Source organism: Phoxinus phoxinus, assembly GCF_949152265.1.
Source record: "Phoxinus phoxinus genome assembly, chromosome: 8".
NCBI lineage: Eukaryota > Metazoa > Chordata > Actinopteri > Cypriniformes > Leuciscidae > Phoxinus > Phoxinus phoxinus.
In genome coordinates this window covers 22,464,405-22,486,792 of record NC_136883.1, presented here as the reverse complement: position 1 = coordinate 22,486,792, position 22,388 = coordinate 22,464,405, and the positions used below count along the sequence as shown (strand labels likewise).

The 22,388-nt window shown below is 35.9% G+C and overlaps 2 protein-coding genes across 4 annotated transcripts; one reads left to right on the top strand and one right to left on the bottom strand.

Annotated features, from left to right (window-relative positions):
* Positions 1 to 291: 291 nt before the first annotated feature.
* On the bottom strand, positions 292 to 15,084 carry wdr59 (WD repeat domain 59; the record flags this gene model as incomplete). Of its 3 annotated transcripts, XM_079621642.1 has the most annotated exons (27): positions 14,992 to 15,082; positions 14,320 to 14,369; positions 13,405 to 13,540; positions 13,172 to 13,257; positions 12,807 to 12,887; positions 12,689 to 12,726; positions 12,505 to 12,593; positions 11,739 to 11,855; positions 11,558 to 11,635; positions 10,633 to 10,789; positions 10,450 to 10,529; positions 10,239 to 10,371; positions 9,072 to 9,196; positions 8,789 to 8,953; positions 8,602 to 8,703; positions 8,348 to 8,492; positions 8,166 to 8,235; positions 7,902 to 8,055; positions 6,949 to 7,005; positions 5,722 to 5,855; positions 5,471 to 5,552; positions 3,904 to 4,016; positions 3,631 to 3,781; positions 3,311 to 3,389; positions 2,664 to 2,787; positions 2,443 to 2,585; positions 298 to 1,169 (listed from the first exon to the last, which is right to left on the bottom strand). In XM_079621642.1, exons 1-27 carry the CDS (start codon positions 15,043 to 15,045, stop codon positions 934 to 936), a joined length of 2,979 nt encoding a protein of 992 aa, XP_079477768.1. In that variant the 5' UTR covers positions 15,046 to 15,082. The 3 variants fall into 3 exon arrangements, with proteins under 3 accessions (XP_079477769.1, XP_079477768.1, XP_079477770.1); XM_079621643.1 differs by lacking the exon at positions 6,949 to 7,005 and having other exon boundaries at positions 292 to 1,169; positions 14,992 to 15,084; XM_079621644.1 differs by lacking the exons at positions 298 to 1,169; positions 2,443 to 2,585; positions 2,664 to 2,787; ... (5 more) ...; positions 6,949 to 7,005; positions 7,902 to 8,055 and having other exon boundaries at positions 8,162 to 8,235.
* On the top strand, positions 14,943 to 22,197 carry nob1 (NIN1 (RPN12) binding protein 1 homolog). The gene is made up of 9 exons (XM_079621646.1): positions 14,943 to 15,252; positions 15,793 to 15,925; positions 16,046 to 16,179; positions 16,261 to 16,332; positions 19,166 to 19,306; positions 19,394 to 19,681; positions 21,299 to 21,396; positions 21,519 to 21,663; positions 21,841 to 22,197. The coding sequence occupies exons 1-9, from the start codon at positions 15,184 to 15,186 to the stop codon at positions 22,105 to 22,107; spliced, it is 1,347 nt and encodes a 448-aa protein (XP_079477772.1). The 5' UTR covers positions 14,943 to 15,183; the 3' UTR covers positions 22,108 to 22,197.
* Positions 22,198 to 22,388: the final 191 nt, after the last annotated feature.

Below are 22,388 nucleotides of genomic sequence, written 5' to 3'. Positions count from 1 at the left end.
TGGAGTCAATGTGATTGTCCCACTTCAGGTCCCGACTCCAGAGAGATGGTAAAGTCCAGGAACCTGAATGACTCCACTGCTGCCACAATGGTGTTCATCAATCATGAGTGAGTGGGGGGGGGGGAGTGCTGGGGAGTTTCTCCTGAAGTCCACGATCATCTTGAGCGTGTTCAGCTCCAGATTGTTACGATTGCACCAGACAGTCATGTGTCTCACTGTGGCACATTTGCAGGTAATAAGCTATTTCAACACTGCTCTTATGAGTGACCAAAATTAATACAGACATCGAGTAAAGATCTTCAGAAGTTTGTTACAATCTTGCTTTATTTCAGTTTTTTAAAATGTATTTGAAAGGTATTTATTTATGAGGTAGTGATGACAGTTAAAGCATTTATTACACTTTTATGAATACTCTTCACAAAAGAGAGTTAAAGAAATGTTTCCAGCAACATTACTACAACAAATCAAGTGGCATACGAAGCAATCACGGTGTTGTCAAATGTATTGATTTATGGCACACATACTGTACATGGTAAATAATCCTTCAAAAGCATACAACAATTCTCCTTTGAAGGGAAAAAAACGTATTCGTTTCAACTGAAAAGAGCGATCAAAGCATACATTTGAAAAATAATTTTGATTCATAACCATAAAAATCAGCAACTTTTTCCTTTTGCCTTTCAGTAAATGTTTCCCTTGGCACCTTATAGAGGAAACATATGCTCTACTCAAATCAACAGGTATAAAAGTGCAAAAAACAGCACTGTTTAACAATTTGACTAGGCTTGACCTATTATAAGGTTGATATTAGAACATAATTCTACCCTTGAACAGTCAAGATAACCAGTTTTTTCTTCTTCAGCGTCTCTCCACCAAGGAGTTCCTACAGTACCAAGAGTTTTGAGGCATATCTTGATGAAGTCTTTTCAGTGTTCAAAAAGTGCTTTGCAAGAGGCAGTGGCAGCCGCAGCCGGTGGGACAGACCTCTTGAGAGCGGAACCAGTCCATCATGTGGCTGGTGTGTCCTCCGTGACCACAGCTCAGGCAGAAGTTGGAGGATCCGCGTACGGCCACGTGACAGATGGCGCACTGGAAGGTGAAGCGCTTGCAGACGGCGCACTGGGTGCCGCGGGCCTGGCTACGGCAGTGGCAGCAGTAAACGCCGAACTCTACGTATGAGAGCAAAGAAACCACGAGGCTCAGAATTGTGACAGTTAAACATTTGTTTAAGAGTTAAACGTTGGCTGACATCCCAGAAATTTGAGACAAAAGCTTTGCTCCCTAAAGGAATGCTCTGGGTTTGATTATCAGAAAATAGTTTAGACTCATCAATTAGTTTCTGGTCAGTAAGATTTTTTAAACGTCTTTAATGGTTTCATGCTCATCAAAGATGCATTTTTACGATAAAAATACAGTTATGGTACATAGTAATATTGTGAAATATTTTTATTTAAAATAACTAATATATTTTAAGTAATTTATTCATGTGATGGAAAAGCAATTTTTTATTGTCACATGCTCCTTCAGAAATCATTCCTTTATACTTATTATTATCAATGTTGAAAACAGTTGTGCTACTTAATGTTTTGTAATACATTCTATGATAAAAAAAAATTCAAGATTTTTTGATTAATTAAAAGTGGCAAGCAAAAGTACAGCGTTTTGATTGAAATATAAATATTCTGTAGCACGATAAATGTCTTTACTGTCACATTTCTTTCAAAGAACAAAAATCTTACTGATCATAAACATTTGAACAGTGAATGTTGTCTGTGCAAATTAATAACCAATATTTGAACTATCATGACTGTGCAAAACTAGTAAACATAACTTGAATACCAGAAAGTATGGAAGCTTATTTCCGTCACGGAATAAAGAATAAAAAAGGTAATAGCAATTTTTTATTTTTACAATTTTGACTTTATAACTCACAATTTCAACCGAGAAAAGAGATATTAACTTGTGAGATATTAACTTGCAATTGCGAGTTAGGCCTATATAGCCCAAATTGTGAGATGTGAGAAGTCGCAATTCTTAGAAAAAAAGTCAGAATGGTGAGATATAAACGTTCAATTACGAGAAAAACATTATTGTGAAATGTCGCAATAGGCTTTAGGCCGAACGTCACATGAACAAATGAGAAAACTGGTCTCATCGCATCCGCTTGTCGGAGAAAGTGTTTAACGGCAGAACTGACAGCAAAATCTATGGACTTTTAAGGTAATAAAAACTAATAATAAAACTAACCCAGCAAGTTCTTTTATTGTTGCCATTTTAGTTGATTTAAATATCTAAATGTTTAGATATCAATCTGCATATGCGATGGACATCGGTTATGTCATCATGTTTGCTCGCTTCATTGAAGACAACTTGAATAAAACAGCTCTATACTACAGAAGTTGGTTGTGCTTAAACCCCCTGTGCTAGTCTGATAGTACTTACCTATGCCTTTGTGTGGCTCTGGAGGGCAGGAAACAAATTTGAGCACCTCTGCCCTCTTGTCCTTCATGCCCCAACGGTGCAGGATCTCACCGTAACACTTCTTGAAATCGTCAAACTGCCAGGAGTTGGAGGGGTCTAATAATCTGTGGATCAGAAGAAACTCTTTAAAGTCGCGTTCAAGCCAATAATGTGATGTGTCATTGGTCGAACAGGACGTTTACCTTTTGTTCATGTCGTGTTGCTCTTTTTCTCGTTCTCGGGGGTCCGTGTATATCTGGTTTGAATAGCAATAGTCAACCGGGGACGACTCTCCCCAGGGAGGAGCATGTTCTGATTCACGTCCAACTGAAAAAATACAAATAAAAAATTCACAACAACGATCAGAAGAATGTACATGTTTGCTCTAAATAATTCAGAACTAAAACATGTGATGCTGTATGATTCAATTGTTTTGGTACAATTTATTTGAAGTATTCAAAATCAAAAAATTAGCTGAAGGCACAAATGTAACTGAAGAAGAATAACAAACATAAACAACTGATCTGGATTTTGATACAATTGAAAATAGTTCAGAAATTGAGTTTTGTATGATACATATGAATGTGTAACAGACTGGGCATTGACGGTAATATGGCCATTAATTATGTATGCAATATTACAGTTATTTATAGGAACTCTGTAAATAAATTGTATTAATAGATTACATATTAAAAAGACTTATACTAAAAATAATAATTATTGTTATTATTATAATAATAATAATATATATTAAAAAAAATCAGCGTTATGGAACTACACATGATCTAGATTTTGCTTCTTCCATAAACACAGAACATCTATCTCTATGAATAAACCCATGATCTCTCACCCATGTTCCACGGAGGGTTTGCAGATTCTGAGGTACTTGAACACGATCCGGACGTCACAGAACTGGAGGTGATACTGGGCTAAAAGAGCATTAATATTACAAATTCAAAGGAATTATCAAAGATGCGCTACACATACATCACGCTGAAAACAACCTCTTAAGTATACAAGAATATTAAATGAAATATTTCACATATTTTTAGAAAGAAATACACAACTCATCCTCATTTTAACTGAAAGACACAATTACTGTGTAACTTTCTCTCAAACGTCAAATTAGTACAGAATTCCTGCATTGATCAATTCGGTTTACAAACGTACATAGCGGGAGTGGTAAGCCGTGAAGATTGCCGGCCGTGGTTGCTGATGTCCGTATAGAGTGAAATATTCCTGAGGACTGCCATGACCTCTGAACACACTACACAACATGGCCAGACTCTGAACATCACTCATATGACTGTAGTGTTCAAGCCTGTGGAGGAAACAGACAAAGTCAAAGCTCATGTGAAATCGAGGACACATTCATAAATTATAGCTCTATATTATATATAATGCATAAATGCTGATGTAACTAGTTTACAAGCTGCAACTCACAATGTCTCCAGCAGGTGTCGCCCAAATGGATGTTTGGCCCAGGGAGTTCCAGCATCAGGGTCAGGGTCAGGACTAAGGTCAACATTTGTGGCTGCCGAGGCCAGTGCCCATACCTTAAAGAAGACGGACCATGAAAATTCATCTGTAAATATGGCCTGTACAGAAATCATGTTTACACACACTATAGGTCAAAAGTAAAAAAATAAATAAAAAAAAGGTTTTGAAAGCCTCAAGCTTGTTTCCATGTTTTTAAGCTTCTGCTTCATCCTGCTCCTTTTGGGACATATTGAAATTATTGTTTATAACACTTTATATATATTTTTTTGTTCCTTCGGTATGTTGCAACACACTTATTGTAGTTTTATATTTTATTTTATTTGAATTTTTTGTTCTAAATAAAGAAATCGAAAGAGGTCTCTTATGCTCACCAAGGCTGCATTTATTTGATCAAAAATACAGTATATTTTCTGAAATATTATTACTATTTAAAGTATTTTTTTCTTTTTGAATATATTAAAAAATTTAATATATTCCTGTTATGCAAAGCTGAACTTTTAGCATTATTACTCCAGTCTTCAGTGTCACATGATCCTTCAGAAATCTTTCTAATATGCTGATTTGCTGCTCAAGAAACATGTATTATTAACTGTTGTGCTGCTTAATATTTTTGCGAAATTCATGATACATTAATTTTAGGATTCTTTGATGAATAGAAAATACAAAAGAACAGCATTTATTTTACATTTTTGTAACATTATTAATGTTTTTACGGTCACTTTTGATCAATTTAATGTGTCATTGCTGAATACAAATATAAAACTTTTAAATGGTAGTGTATTACAGTTTTTACAGAAATCTTAAGTTTTTAACATTGGTTCTTTTAAAGGTAGGGTAGGTCAGAATTGTCTAAAAAAAACTTTTATTCAAATTTGTTTAAACTGTCTTTATATACCAATGCATAATTAAAATGCAAGTACTCTGAAATAGAGAGTAAAAAAAAAACGAGTGACTCTAGTGTATTTAATCTTCATAAAACACAGCTCATTAATTCCATTCACTCCCACCTAAAAACGGGTGCGCGACTGCGCGCACGTGGGCAGAGCCAGTAATAGCGGCGGTAGTCATGGCGACGGAGAGTGACAGTCGCGCAAGCCAATCCTGTGATTCGTCCCGAATGGAGATAATGAGCTGTGTTTAATGAAGATTAAACGGTCTAGAGTCACTCGATTTTTATACTCTTTTTATCAGAGTACTTACATTTTAATTATGCATTGATATATATAGAAAGTTTAATCAAATTTGGTAAAAAGTTTTTATATAAATCCTACCTACCCTACCTTTAAGAAATGTTTATTGAGCAGCAAATCACAGGAATAAATTACATTTTACAATCTATTTAAATAGAAACTAGTTATTTTAAATTGTAATACTATTTGATAACATTACTGTATCTTTTTATAAAATGTGTATGTTTATTGTATTTAAAAAAAAAGAGCTGTGAACTTTCAGAAACAAAAAAAAAAGCATAATTATTCCAAACATTTGACAATTAGTGTATATCAAATACCTTTGCTAAATCCCTGCGGCCCACTGCTAAGGCTGCCGCCCCATTCTTCTGGCACGTGTCCTGTATGTCATTAACATTTAGCCTAAAGGGAAAAAATGAAAAAAATGCCACGGATCAAGACGACATTTGAGCAAAAGAATGTCACGGTATTGTCAGTTGATGCTGTCATTTATGGCTGTTCCTAACAAGAGAGATATCATCTGAATATGATTGACCTGGAATGCTTTGCTATCTAAGAAAACAGAACATACACGTATGTCTCCCCGAGGGCTTTGTGCACAGGAAGCAGACATGAGATTTCCTGGATGATGACTTTGCCAGACAGTTTGATGGGTCTGCTGCTGTAGTCTCCTCCTTCCCGCTTGCCTTTCCAGCGGCGGGATTTCTGAACACCGATGATGATGGCGACAAACAACACGATCAATCACTGCTTATTATTATGAAATACTTTAGATTAACTGAAGAAATGCAAAAATTAAAGTCTTAAATATGCAGGGTGGACGGTAAGAGAAAATCCCATTGAAAACAAAATTATAAATCATTATATATATATTTATATATATATAAAATTATTATTTATGTATGTTATGTTATAATTAGAATTAAAATAATTAATATATATTTGTAAATTATTCATGCGTTGAACATACTAAAGAAAAATATTTGTAATTATTATAATTATTAATAATTAATTAAATAATTATTTTTTTAATCTGTAAAGATCAACATAGCAGTTCGATTTGAAATTTGAAATATCATTAGGGTTATTTGCCCTGGATAAATGATGAATATTTACCAGACGTATATATTTAGTAGCAGTCATGAAATTAAATGATTTAATGAAACTTTTAAGCATTAAAATAAAACATTGAGGCCCGGTTTCACATACAGGGTTTAGATTAAGACAGGATTAGGCCTTTGTTTAATTAGGACATTTAAGTAGCTTTTATAAACGTGCTTTTGAAAAAAACATGTTTTTTTTGGTGTTCATATTGAGAGAAAACAATGACACTGATGTATTTTAAGATCTATCAGTACATGTTGCTTTCAGGTAAAACAGCTAAATAATGCATTTTAGTCTGGGACTAGGCTTAAGCCTTATCTGTGAAACCGGGTGCACATGTGTTTATTTATTTAGGTAGTTAGTTAGTAACTTAAAGTCATCCCTGACAATTAAATGTTTTTTTTTACTCCCTTTTTGGCTGTAAAATTGCTGCTTTTTTTGTTACAAACTGATGGGTTACAGTGTCATATGCAACATCAAAACAGAGAAAGAGTAAAAAAGGGCATGATCTTTCATTTTTATGATCTGTAACACCAATTAGTAATGATTTTTTTTTTCAAAGCAGAAAATATAGTGCAAAATGGTAAGCTGTGAAGTGCCATACATGAAATGCCTGACAGCAAAAAAGCCATTTGGCATTAGAGCAAGTAGATGAGAGAGAGAATAAGTGGGAGGGAGGGGCGGTTGTCAATACCGGACAGTCATGAATAGTCTGCACAGACCAGCGGCGGGGAGTAGACAGAGGGGGCTTCTGATTGGATCAAACAGACCACAGCAACATGAGTGAGGGATACATGCCACCAAAACTCAACAGGAGAGAGACAGCACAGAAAACAACAGTGACAGTGAACTGTGAAAATGGTGCTTTTAAACCGATGGATCAAGCGGGTGAAAGGAGGGGATGAAAAGCAAGAACACTCAGAACTTTAAAAAAGAAGAAGAAGAAAAACATGTTAAGGAGTTATAGTCAGGTTATGGTCAGGGTTTGAAATTAACTTTTTCACTCACCGGCCAATTTGGCTACTACATTTTTTAAGTTACTGGCCATTCAGAACTTCTATTGGAAGTAGAATGTTGGAAAATAACAATGTCTTTTCTGTTAACCAAATGCTTTTTAATCTTCGCTATTGCTTCAATGCAAATGAACAAGCGCGTCGTTATTTGTTGCGTAGTGATGGGCATGTTCAAGTAAGCCAGATGTGCTGTATTTAACATATCATGATGACTCACGAGTTGAGTATTTGCGCTAAATCTGCGCAGATTTGGCTACAAGAACTTCCCCAGCAAAGTGAGTAAACATAGTAACACACCAAATTGGCTAGTGATTTGACACCGTTACCCTTGTTTCGCCACAGTTGATTTTTACCCGCATCTGGCGGGTTGGCGGGTGTTCATTTCAAACCCTGGTTATGGTAGTGAAAATATCCAAAGCAAAACACATTTTACAAATACTCTTCAGACTGGCAAACATACGTCCATTTCACTTTTAGTAGACTTCATGAAACAAAAATAAAATAAAATAAATAAACTGCCATTGCTAACCATACAAACCTTACCCACCTGATCAAAGCTGCTGAAAAAGTGAGCCTTGAGCTAAAACTAAATTTCCAAGACAAGCTAATTTCAGTCCTCTGTGACGAGTCTCACCCGTTCTTTGTAGTAGAAGGACGATATGGACACTTGATCTTTGTCTGTGCGTGTTGGGCTCCCGCTGTACAGCCTCAGGGTGGTCTGAGACTCCGTTCGCATTTTCATGGGCGTCAGCACCCCGCTGTGATACGCAGAGAGAGCCGACAGTGACCTGCACATAAACAAAGACTTCATCTTATGATCATAGTCATCTTACACATGCTAACCTGTCTTCCATTGCAATCAAATAATAATGTAACATGTTTCAGAAACAGGATTCACCTGGGAGTAGGTTCAGTCTGAGGGGCCATACGATGCATAGTCATTGGTCGTGTGAAATAAACCAAGGAACCTAATGGGAAAATTAAGTTGTAATTTATGTTGAATTTACAAGATAAAAAATAAATAAATATATATATATTTAGAAAAGGAAAAAGTAAAGGTCTGTTGTTTTTGCAACCCACCTGTCCCACAGAAGCGAGCCCCCGAGGTCCGGGGAAAGGGGATGTTGGAGTCCTGGTATGAGCCGTAAGTGTTGCTTACTCGAGGGAAAGCAGGAAGAGCAGGAGTCACCGGGTTAATGAGTACGTAGGGGTTTGTACCATCCTCCTGGACATCGGATTGGAGACAAAGGAGAAACAGCGATTTTAAAAATGATGTTGCTGGTGATCATGGGAACAATTTGGAAATGATGAGTATAGAAGTGAAATTCCCACACCATGACTCCATCTGACTCTAAGCAGGATACCAGCTGTCTAACACACGGCTCTAAGCAGTTCTGGTTTCTCTTCACCTTCTGAAGTGACGTATCAGTCAGGATCTACAAAAGAGTTGCTGTTTCAATATGGCATTGTTCAAAACATTGACTAAAGATTAAGACAAGCTTGATGGGTGTCAATTTCAACCTTCTGTATCTTGGTCTTCATGGAAGACGAGATGTTTGTCGGAGAGACAAATTGGAAAGAAGGAGCTGCATTGTTGGGATATTGGGCAGGGAACTTTACAACGAGACGGACTCGGTTGGCTCCGCAGTCGGCCGACACAAAGCAACTGCGGTTGACGGCATCCATCTACAAGAACAATAGTGTTAATTTCTTATTTATTCATATATAACTGTTATAATTGCATCCTAATTATCATAATTCTGCAACATAACATTCCAAATATCAGAGAGTTACAGTGACTGACCTCCACATTGACATTGCGAATCTGTAAGTTGACTAGAGAAAACTCCTGCTGCAGAGTCTGAGGCAAACCTGGTACATCGTTCTTGCCACTGGACGACAGGCCGGACTGAGGCCCGTCAAACTGTTCTGTGGACAGACAGCAATTTACATTTGCTAAAACTAGGATCTGACTGGAACATCTGCCATTTTTCACAATACCATAAAATGCATGAGGTAAAATTCCAATACATGAATAAAGAGATTTAGTAATCAATTAAAATGACTGAAATATTCAATGCATCCTTTCTTACACAAAATACATTTTCAATATTAGTTAATCCACAAATTACTTTTTGTGCATCTTGTATGTTTTATTCTACGCAATACCGTTTTTCCTGTGATTCATCATCATTACTCCAGTCTTCAGTGTCACATGACCCTTCAGAAATCATTCTAATATGCTGATTTGCTGCTCAGGAAACATTCTTATTATTATCAATGTTGAAACCAGATGTGCTATTTAATATTTTTGTGTAAATCGTGATACATTTTCTTCAGGATTCTTAGATGAATAGAGAGCTCAAAAGCACATAATTTATTTAAAATAGAAATAATATGTTATTACAAATGTCTCTACTGATACTTTTGATCAATTTAACGCATTCTTGCTAAATAAAAGCATTATTTTTCTTTAAAACAAACAAACAAACAAACAAACAAACAAACAAACGTTTGAATGGTAGTGTACAGTAAGTCTATCATATTATATTATAATATAATTATAATAATATTATAGATATAAGTAGTCAGACTGGCAAAGAAACTTTCAAATCTTATAAAAAATACAATTCTCGACTCATTTCAGTCATAAAAATCCACAGAATCAGATCCTCAATCTACTTTCTGTGAAGATTTCGGTCGATTTTATTTCTTTATTATAATTCTATTTTCTTTTTATTCTATTCTATTCAGCCACACAACAAAATTTAATATAATTTATGTTAATAGCCAGAAAACAATGCATACTGTATGTTAAATATAAAATGGTAAAACAGGCGTACAGACAGTGCTCATAATTACATTCATGAATTCAGGATATTTTTGAAAATAATTATGAATTGAACCGAAATAATTAAATAAATTAACCATAATGCATCAAATCACTGTCAGAGCAAATCATCTTTTTCACCTTGTGAGTTGTCCGCTGTGAATCCTGGACTCAGTGGAGGTTCGGAGTCTTGGGACCTCAGAGTTTTCTCCGTTTCTGTGGTGAGAGTCAAGCCCTCCATCAACTCGTCCATGATGTCGTTGGCACAGCACAGCTACAGAACGCATGACACCATCAGTCTCAAACGTAAAGCCAGCAGCCATAGAGAAAGGATTGACTTCATGAGCATTACCTTCTGGAGTTGAGGATCTACTCTCCATATCCTCAGGGTTTGATCTCTGGACCATGTGACCAGCTGGCAGTCTTTGGAACCTAAAATACAGAATGGATAGTGCAAGACAATGATACTTGTCCGTTCCTAAAGTCAAAGTCATTCGCAGAGTTATCACCTACATCTACTGGTTGCTCTTCTCACCTTCTTTCTGCGGCCTCCACTGAAACTCAAGCACGACATCATCATGGCCCACAAACGCGTGAACAGGACTATTCAGTTCCAGCGTGCTCCACAGGAGGAGACTGTTCTCTCGCCGGAGCTGAGGAACCATCACTGTAACCAGTCCGTTAGAGAAGGGCTGAATGGAAGGAATGGAAGAGGATGTAGTGAGTACTTTACAACATGAAAATTAATCTTTACTGGAATTATACATTACATTTCAATGGTGCGAGAATAAGGGGAAAAATTATACTTCAATTATAAGTAATGGTTCTGATTATTATAAATGTTTGTGTAGATTTTTTCAGGATTCTTCAATGAATACAAAGCTCAACAGAACAGCATTCATTTGAAATAGAAAACTTTTGTAACATTATAAATGTCTTTACTGTCACTTTTAATCAATTTAATGCATCCTTGCTGCATCATTTTTATTTATTTTGAATTAAACTTTTGAATGATAGTGTATCACAGTTTCCACAAAAATAAGCAGCACAACTTTTTTCGACACTGGTACCGGTAATAAGAAATGTTTCTTGAGCATCAAACCACCATATTAGAATGATTTCTGAAGGATCATGTGACACTAAAGACCGGAGTAATGATGCATTAGCAAAGTAGCAAACAATTATTTTAAATTGGAATACTATTTCACAATTTTACTGTTTCTACCCTATGTTTGATCAAATAAATACAGTCTTTGTGAGCATAAGACTTTTTTCAAAAAAAATAATTGCAAAATCTTAATATTTCCTTCAATGTAACTTTCACCTGGTAGTGTAATTGTCACAACATCAACAAATTTGGTTAAAAGTTGTGACAAGAAATGTTTTTAACCGACTTTTTAAATAGATAAAAACATTATTTTACTTAAACTTCACGTTTAAAATAATGATTTGCATTGTACCGTGTATCTGGCCTTCCACACAGGCACCTGACATGACAAGATATCAAGGTACTTCCGGGGCTGTCTGTAATCCCAGAACTTTAGGGGTAAATCAGGATAGACACAGAATCAGGTACAAGTTAAACTGCAGCAAACACAATAGAATGTGAACAATATGATCAATAATTGTGATATTAATCACCCGAACAGAGTTGTCCTGACTGGAAGTAGCCAGGATGTACTCGTTATCAGGGTGCCAGTCCAGACCATGAATCTTTGACAGGTGGGCGGCTACGTACTCCACTGCAGTGTTGGGTTTCTGAAACACACCACAATCAGTCAAGAACAATATCTGCAACAGATAAGCTTTTAAAAATAAATGTTTCAATTGATCAAAACTTTTTTTTTCTAAATACAGCGATTTGTGCAGGATGTGGGAACAACGAGATTTCAGTTTACCATTCAATACTTTGGGATAGGGAATTGTTATATATTTTTTAAAGAAGATTATTATGTTCACCAAAGCTGCATTTATATAAAAAAAACAGTACTATTTGAATATATTTTTTTAAAAATGTAATTTATTCCTGTGATGACAAAGCAAAATTTTCAGCATCATTACCGTACTCTTCAGTGTCACATGATCCTTCAGAAATCATTCTAATATGCTGATTTCCTGCTAAAGATGCATTTCTTATTATTATCAATGTTGAAAACAGTTGTGCTTATTAATATTTCTTGGAAACTGTGATACTTTTATTTTCAGGATTCTTCGATGAATAGAAAGTTACAAAGAACAGCATTTTTTTTATATAGAAGTTTTTGGTAACATTTGTAACAAATTCCTGTCCCCAAACTTTTAAATGGTAAGTAAACAAATTGACAGTCAAACAAAGATCTGATTTATAAACGACACGAATAATGATGATGCAATCATGATGTAGCAAGCAACAGAATGACATAATCACCCTCTTGTCCCAGATTCTGACATCACCATCATGACTTGATGCCAAACAATAGTGATTCCGTCTGTTCCACTTCACCTGAGAGGCTCCGGCTAAAACATCGAGGAAGAGTGAGAAAATGAAAAATAAATAAATAAAAGTATTGACTAATAAATTATATCCGGACCCATTGAGTCTTTGCACTTACCCACGGCAGAAAGGGCCACGGTTGGTTTTCGCGTGTCCCTAGAAATCAAGAAAGAAAAGCGTAAAACATGGAATGTTCCACAAACTCTTCATAATGTGTTCATTCTCCGTGCGCTCACCTTGTGTCCCATATGTAAATGTATGTGTCCACAGAACTCGTGACAAGCAACTCTGGATCAAACCACGACCAGTCTAAATCACTGAAAAAGTGCAAAAAGTCTTGGTTTAAACATCAAACCACATAAAAAAAAACTTATATTCATGTATTATTTGTTATTAGAATGTATTATACATACTCAAGTGAGATCAACTCTCAATAAACACTGTTTAAAAGCAGATTGACAGATTCATGATGATTACTGTTTATAGGTATAGTTTACATTTGGCAAGGATATAAAGATAAGGTATGCACATCTTTTTGATCATGCATTGTCTCGTCGGTGTTTGAATAAGTAGCATTTGAGCACGACGTGATCTGTGTTACCTTATAACACGTGTATGGCCTTGCAAAGACGTATGTGCTTCCCCGGATCCATCACGCCAAACGTACAGGTCAACTCTCTGATTACTCTTTGTGAAGATAAGGAAAATGTATATTTACAATATAAAAATAAAAATAATAATAAAATAAATACTCAGTAGACATGTGAAACAATAAATATGATCATTATGACACGGTCATTAATCGCCAATAGATATAATAACTACTTCACGTACAGATGCAGCAAATAAATGGGCCTCGGTTTTGTGCGGATTCCACTGAACTGTCCCAACGTCCCATTTGCTCTGGCGGCTGATTTTGCGCGGAGCTTCGGACGGCGTCTCCAGATTTACAACATACAAGAATCGCCTCCTATTCAAAAAAATCACACGTGAAAAAAGAAAATACAGTGTGGTAAAACAATGCATGTAGAACGGCATTTACAAAAAAGTATGGAAACTCATTTCTGCCACATGAAAAAAATAGGATTGTGTAAGTTATAATTATGCCATAAAAAGTTATAATTATGAGATAAAAAAATACAAAATTATGATAATTATGAAATACTTAGTCAAAATAATGAGATAAAAAGTTTTGTCATAATAATTACGACTTTTTAAGTCATAATCTTCACTTTTTGTGTCATAATTTCAACTTTTTATCTCATAATTATCATTTTCAAAAGCATTATTTTTTTCTTATGTGGTGGAAATGGACTTCCATAGAAAATAATTAAAGCCTGTTTCTGGACAGAAAAAAAAAATTCTAGTGTAAATTATAATTATAAAATAAAAAGCCATAATTATGAAATAAAGTAATTATTATGAGAGTAAAAGTCAAAATTAAGACGTACACTTTATAATTATGACGTAGTCATATATTTTTGTGTAATGATTATCATTTAGTAGGCCTATGTCATAATTTCTACTTTTTGTCATAATTACTATTTTTTAAGTCATAATTTTGTCTTTTTATGTCATCATTTTGACTTTTTATATTATAATTATGATTTATATTTTTCTTATGTGAAAAAACTGGCTTCCATTGAAAAGGGATGTAGATGCAGCATATAAAACTATGATACTGCTGATGCAAGAGGGTGCGTTCATAATTCCACATGATGATGTGACATTAGCCAAAGCTGTACACACCCTGAGAGAACAGCATGCTGGCCGAGACAGTCCACAGACATTGCAGTAGCCTGAAAACAGAAAAGTCTGTCATGACACAACACATAAACTGAAAAAAGAATTCATAGATTTTCCATATATTTTTCTTTTTACCCCTCTAAATGTATTGTTATTGTCTAGTGTAATGGCAGTGTTTTTTTGCAAACATAATGAAAAAATCAGGCTTACATTGTAAACTGGTCGTACTATTTTTAAAATAAATGACACTTAGTTTAATAGTTTATATCTAATGTTAATTCTAATGACATTCAGACATGTTATGTGTAACTTATATCCAAAGACTCTGTATGACAATAATGCACTCTGTAATTCTCAATACTTTTGTTGGATCTCTATGACTAAACTGACACCTGATGGGAACTCATTACTACTACTAATGAGTAGTAAAGTATTTTTTGACAACACGGTTATTGTAAAAATGGTAATTAATAATAACGGAAAGTACAATGTTTACCATGATAAGTTTGTAAGTGCATCACACCTTAATAAACAAAAAAATGTCATTCAATTCAAAGTTTTAAATACGTCGCTCGGGATTGCCATGACAGCTGTGCATGTTTATTGCTCTAATGCTTACGAAAACTACACTTCTAACGCACCTAATGCATGCGTGCAGGTGTAGTGACTGTGTACCTGTGCATCTCGAAACTCCACCACCACATTCTCACTACTCCAGCGGGCCGCCATCTTCACCCACCAGAACGTCAACAAATTACGTGAAACTAACGGGACAATAGTGTCTTCTCGCGAGAGTTCATATCCGAAGCTGCGCACGCTTTTCCCCCATACTGTCTATGCTTTTCCCCCGTCCCCCATACTGTCAAGATGGAGGCGATCATGGTGGAGCATGTTGTGGCAGATACTGGTGCTTTTATTAAAAGGGCTTCTCTGCACGTGAGTTATTGTTGATAAAGTTGCCTTATCTTTTTAACTATTTGAATACTGCTGTCCAGAAATGTCAGTTTGACACAGGATAAATGACGAAACTGATATGTGCGTGCTGGTGCAGTATCGAGTATGTATAATAAGTTGCTATAATTTAGAATAAATTATTGACGCATTGTATGTAGGCACGATTATGACACACTAACAGAAAATATCATGGTAATGCCACGTTTTTTCACAGTGTTCCATAGTAGTACATTAGTGTATTTTAAAATGTTTTGGGAGTAACGTTACAATTTGCAATGGCGCATCAATAAATTCAATCATTCAGCACCATGGAGAATGCGGACAGCCTGACACCTCCCGGTTGGACAACTAATTAAGACATACAGTTTATAAGTGATACATAAATGTATTCATATAATATGTTTATATTAATTTGTGTGTGTGTGTCCGTCCGTGCGCGCGTGCATAACATTACCAGACAAAAATGAAAGCATGCATTTTATCCCTTGTCGCATGATTTTTTTGTGTTTTACTTCGTTTTAGGAATTTGGAAGGAACATTTATACCTCAAAGGATGTTGTTGATGAAATTCGGGATAAACCAACTAAAAGGAGTTTGGCTTTTTTGCCATACAAGCTCAATTTCAAAGAACCATTTCCAGAGTACATAAGATTTGGTAATAACAACTTTTACTATTGTTGATGCATCTTACTTTAAAGTCTTTATATAGGTGATGGAAGTCTGTTATGGTTGGTGACTTATGCATATCATTTTTTATTTACTTATTATATCACAGTGACAGAATTTGCCAAAAAGACAGGAGACTATCCCAGTCTTTCAGCAACAGACATCAAGGTCTTGGCTTTGACTTATCAACTGGAAACTGAGAATGTAGGAACTGACCATTTGAAGAAAGAACCTGAGAAAACGGTACTGATGTTTATTTCAGATTTTAATTCACATGCATTCACATTTGTTCTGGTTTAAGATGCTGTTTTATTCGTGTTTCAGGTCGAAATGTGCAGTACACAAAGACATCCAGAGACTCCTGTTGGCATTGCTGGTTTCCATTTGCCATCAAAAGTAAGCCATTACTTGCAAATGCAATCTATATTTGAATAATGTTATTGAAATGAATTTCCCAGGCTTATTCCATTTTGATTTAGATACAGGGTCATGAAACCCTAAAACATTTTTTTTTTAGATGTTAACAAATACAGTATACAGGTTGCATATAAATGAAAATAGCACTCATTGTGTTTATTATTATTGGAAAATTGGTTATTTTTTCATCTTTCTGAACTTTTTCGTTCTTCCGGTTTAAAAAGCAAAGTTGATCCAATGTCATGAAAAAATAGGTGTGCCGTGGCTGGAGAGTACACGTATGTGTCATCAGTTTCTGAGCTTTTCTCTGCATTATTCATGAGAATGAACTTTTTTAATCCAATCAATGTGCTGTATTATGAATAAGATCACATAAAAGCAGAGAATTAAAATGCCATGTCAGTCAAAAGATCGTTTCAGCGCTGTTCGTTCACCACCGCCCTGCCGGTTCAGCTTTGTTTTGTTGTCATTCAGACTTCAGAGTCGTAAGTGTATGTTTCCTCAGTACAGTAACACAAAAGTGTTGTTTGTATTTACCCCGCGATGCTGACTACCAACACATGGAAAATATGAACGTAACAATATTTAATATGCAACAACTCACAGAACACGCATGAGAGCGGTTTCTGCATGGAACAGTGCAATGAATTTAACAATGCGGATCGCAGTTCATATCCGGACCGGAGCGGGCATGTTTCAAGTTTGTATAGACGTTTTTCATATATAGTCCAGCCATTTCATGAAAAAAGGTAGGACAAATTGCAACAGAAGCAAACTCAACTGATTTTGTATCCTCAATATGTCCTGAGTAAGGAAACAAAAAGCCCAGGAGAATTAGCCCGGCAAGCCAGACTTACATCAAGATGTTTAGTCTGGCAACTCTCCATAGACGCGGGGCGGGATAAACGGTTGTCTCTCAAAATCCCTCTGCACGCAATAGGATAGCGCTACAACCAATCAGAGCAACGAAGAAGGTGACGTAGTCAGAGCGGCAAAGATCCCGGTCCAGCAAAACTCCGAATACTTCTTCCTTTTTTAAGAATGACTTAAGTGCCGTTCTTTGCTCTTTTCTTAAAGAAAAACTTAACTCCAAGTCCTCCAGAGTTGCGGCCAAAGCCGATTCGAAAGACCGCTGTTCTCCATCCGCAGCCGCCATTCTTTGTTTTTAAGTGGCTGCCGTCGCAACTCTGTCGTGCTAATTTGCATAAATACCACAACATATCTAAACTAAACAGATCTAAACATTGGGTACAGCCAGATGAAAATGTCTTGTTGAATCTTGATGACATATACCGGTAACAATAAAAGACTTAACGTTCAGGTCTGAATGGAACTCATTTAGGCTACCCATGAGCATTAATACAAAGAGGCAGGATGAAGTACTTTAAACCAGCCTTTATGAATTATTATTGCAGAGATGGGGTTTGGGGCTGGGTCCGTGGGACTTTTTCTGGGGTATGAGTCTGAGGGAAGAACAAGATACAAGGGAAATGAGAATGCAGAAGACAAAAGGTAGGTAAAATAAAAAGTGGCTAGATCAAACATGCAAATTAATCCATGTAGGAGAAACAAAAGGAAATGAATGAATGACTGAATCTCTGCCCCTTATGGTCAATATTCAACAATACATTTTCACCTGGCTATACCCAATGTTTAGATCTGTTGTGGTATTTATGCAAATTAGCACATACGTAATTAGATTATGCACCATTTGCCCATGTTAACAAACAATAAAAAAAAAACTTGTAATACATTTTTTGTTTGTTTTCTAAACTTTCCCCTAATGGGATTATCCTGGGCTTTTTTCCCCTTACTCAGGACATATTGAGGAAGGATACAAAATCAGTTGAGTTTGCTTCTGTTGCAAATTGTCCTAGGTTGACCCCCATTTTGGCTTAAAATGACTGGACTAGTGCTCCAAACATGAACCAGCATCGTGCATGCGCACATATTTCATCTCATGTTTTCTTCAAATGAAATATACATATGAGAAGAATAGAATAGAATGAGGCATTTATATAGCGCTTTCATATGTACTACTGTACACCCAAAGCGCTTTTCAATCATGTCGGGGTCTCTCCTCAACCACCACCAGTGTGCAGCATCCACTTAGATGATGCGACGGCAGCCACAGTACACCGGCGCCAGTGCGCTCACCACACACCAGCTACAAGTGGAGAGGAGAGAGAGTGATAGAGCCAATTCAGTGGGTGGGGATTATTAGAAGGCCATGATTGGTAAGGGCTAATGGGTAGAATGTGGCCAGGACACCGGGGTTACACCCCTACTCTTTACGAGAAGTGCCATGGGATTTTTAATGACCACAGAGAGTCAGGACCTCGGTTTAACGTCTCATCCGAAGGACGGCTATGTGTGCATGTGTGGACAGTGATACAGTGGCATCAGTGCAATGACACGATTAGTTATTCTGATACACAAAATAATACAATGATGTGAATCAATTTTTAAAAAGAATGGATGAAAAGTAACTGCCTTTATTCTTTATTTTTTAATCTGATGTGTGATTTGTAGTGCTTGTGAGCTTAATATAAATATTGATTTAAAAATGAAAAAAACTAGTTTTGCATATACCGTAGACCAGTAACTCTGCAAAGTTATAATGCAGATTTGTTGATATTTAAAAAAAATAATTTATTAAAATGTATTTGATTTGTTCATGATAGTGGTTTAGTAGTCTCTAATGATAATATTTAAAGGGTTATATTTTGAAATATATATTTTCTTTGCTCATATGTGTATTAATAATGCAGATCTACCTATGGTATTAATTTAAGCTTTTTTTCCAAAAAAGTCATCAGGTAAACCAGGAACATTTGTCCAAAGATCACCTACTACTAATGAGCCACGAGACCCTGATAGTTCACAATTCAACAGCTTTCATTTTTGGAGGAATCCTCTGCCCAGCATTGAGGCTGATATACTGGAAATGCTGGTGAGGAAACAGACAACAACTAAACCTCTGCCACAATCACGTTAGACAATTAAATATTTTGAACTTAAGTATTTTCCTTCTCCGTAGGCGGCTGACGCAATCACAGTTACAAACAAACTAGAGTCTGTTGATCTGTCCGCTGACAGTCGCACAGCTGAATCTGAAGAACACAATGGGACTAAAGGAGACCAACATGAGGAAGAAGGAGAACAAAGCAATGATGATGATTATGATGCGGAGGAGGAGGAGGAAGAAGAGGATGGTGGCGGTTGGATTACTCCCAGCAACATAAAGCGAGTCCAGATGGATGCTGGTAACTGGGTACCCTCAGCAGACGTCAAAGTGGGCTGCATGACCACTGACTTTGCCATGCAGGTATTTGTGGTCATTCATTAGACATATTGGAATAATCATTTAAAACTTTTTCACAAATATTATATTTTCCCAACCATGGGCCTTGCTTACATCAGCAGAAAAAAAGGCTACAAAAGTTAGTAGATTATGAAAACAAGCATTCTTTACAATGACTAAGGTTCCACTTGTTAACACTACTATGGTTGGAACATAATCTAAGAATGAAAACATTTATTAATCTTAGTTAATGCTAATTTCAACATTTAACACTATTAAAAGCAAAAGTTGTAGCTGTTTATAATTTAATGGGATAGTTCAACCAAAAATGAAAATTAGCCCATGATTTACTCACCCTCAAGTCATCCTACGTGTATATGACAATCAGAGTTCTATAAAAAAAATGTCCTGGCTCTTCCAGGATTTATAATGGCAGTGAATGGCTGTGTATTTCAAAATGCATCTATCCATCATAAAAGTGCTCCACACATCTCTGGCGGGTTAATAAAGGCCTTCTGAAGTGAAACGATGCGTTCGTGTAAGAAAAATATCCATATTTAAAACTTTATCGACTAAAATAACTAGCTTCCGGCATATAAATATACAGAGCGACCGCAAAAACGGAAGTTCAAAGACAATATTCTAAAGATGTTTCTCTGGCGCATAAAGTTTATACTGCTCAAAACTTGTGTTTGAATAGTCAGTAGCAAAAAAAAAAAAAAAAAAAGAGTCAGAAGCACCAGACTGTACTTGCAAAGATGGATTTGCCCCACTGTTTTCTGCGTGTTTGAACGTAGCAGTTTAGGAAGGTGTGGCTGAGCCTTAACTTTTATAAAGAATATCTCTTTAGGTTTGACACTTTGAGCTTTGTAACTCTGCAGATCTTATACTTGCACTAACAGCTACATAACACACTAAAGAAAAAGGAAAACAAGAAACCGCATCATATGACAGATTGTATTCGTCTGAAAGAAGAATGTCATATACACCTAGAATGATTTGAGGGTAAAGAGTAAATCATGGGCTAATTTTCATTTTTGGGTGAACTATCCCCTTAATGAGCAAACCTGAACTGAGCAACAGTCAACAGTTGTGTTTTTTAACTAATGTTAACAGATTACCAAATTACTCTTAGTTAATGTTATTTAAAGCATTAACTTATGGGACCTTATTGTAAAAGTGTAATCCTTATTTTTCATCATAACAATGTGTACTGACTAATCATGCACATACTTTAAGGCAATGTGGTCAATTTTGGAGTTATTATAAAATGTTTAAAAGTTATTTGTTGTACAGCTACATGTATTATTTAATAGTAGAAATAATTTTAGTCCCAGACTAAAATGCATGTTTGAGCTGTTTTAACTGAAATAATCTGTCAGTGCTATTGTTTTGTCTCAAGATGCACACTAATCAAATGTCCTAATTGAACTAAGGCCTAATCCTGAATTAATCTAAGCCCTGTCTGTGAAACCGGGCCATAGTAAATTAACATTACTTACTTAAATGTATAATTACATTACACTGTAATACGGACACCTTACATTTTTTTTAAACAATATAAATGTATTCAATCTATTTTATACAAGTTATGTCTATTATTTTGTTTGTCACAACAAAATCATCTTGTTTTCCTTCCAGAATGTTCTGATTCAGATTGGACTGCATGTGCTGTCTGTTAATGGCATGCTCATTAAAAACACCAGGAATTACATTCTGCGCTGTCATGCCTGCTTCAAGTGAGTGGTCGATTCACCTCGGAAAATAACCATTTTGTAGTAGCAATAATTACACATAATAATATGTGACGTGTGTAACATGGATACTGCAATTACATATTATTATTTATTTTTTCTTTCAGGACAACAACAAATATGAACAAATCTTTCTGTCCAAATTGTGGGCACGACACCTTGAAGAAGATTGCTGTCACAGTGAATGAAGACACCTCCATGCAGATGCATTTCTCCAGAAATCCAAAAGTGCTGAATCCAAAGGGGAAGAGAGTGAGTAATGTTTTGATGATAAATTCAATGTTGTTTATAAGCTAATTGCATTAGAAATCGTGTTAATTTGGTTCATCATTTACAAATCAAAGCAAAGACATTTGTATTAGTAGTAGTATCATATAAATGAATGTAAGTGACGTACGTATGGTTTGTCTCTTCTCTGGTCGTCTGCAGCACTCTTTGCCTATGCCTCAAGGAGGAAAACACGCCAGCAACCCGCACCTGGTGGAAGATCAGCGTTTCCCCCAGCAGAGGATGTCTAAAAAAGCTCGGCAGAAGACTGATGCGTTTGACCCAGATTACCTGGCCGGCAGCTCGCCGTTCTCTGAGCACGATGTCTACAGCAAGTCGGCAAGCTTACACCTGCGGGACACCCAGACCGGAGGAGGAAGACGACGGACAAATCCGAATGCAGCACGCAAAAAATTTGTTAAGAAGTGATTGTGTTCTCACACTACCTGCAGAATCTGGACTGAAAGCCTGAAACATTGAATTCAGAAAAAATTAATTAAAATGTTTTATATTGATTTATCTGAATCCTCAGTTTCATCTTTCTCTTAACCTTAAAGTCCCCCTGTAGTCAATACTTTTATCCCTTAGAACTCATCTTTGATCACCAAAATGACAAAAAATGTCTTCATTGCTTTTAATAGGTTTAATGTAACTACACCCTTGCTTCATTTAGTATTAGTGGTTCTATAAATATGCAAATAAGTCTCCGC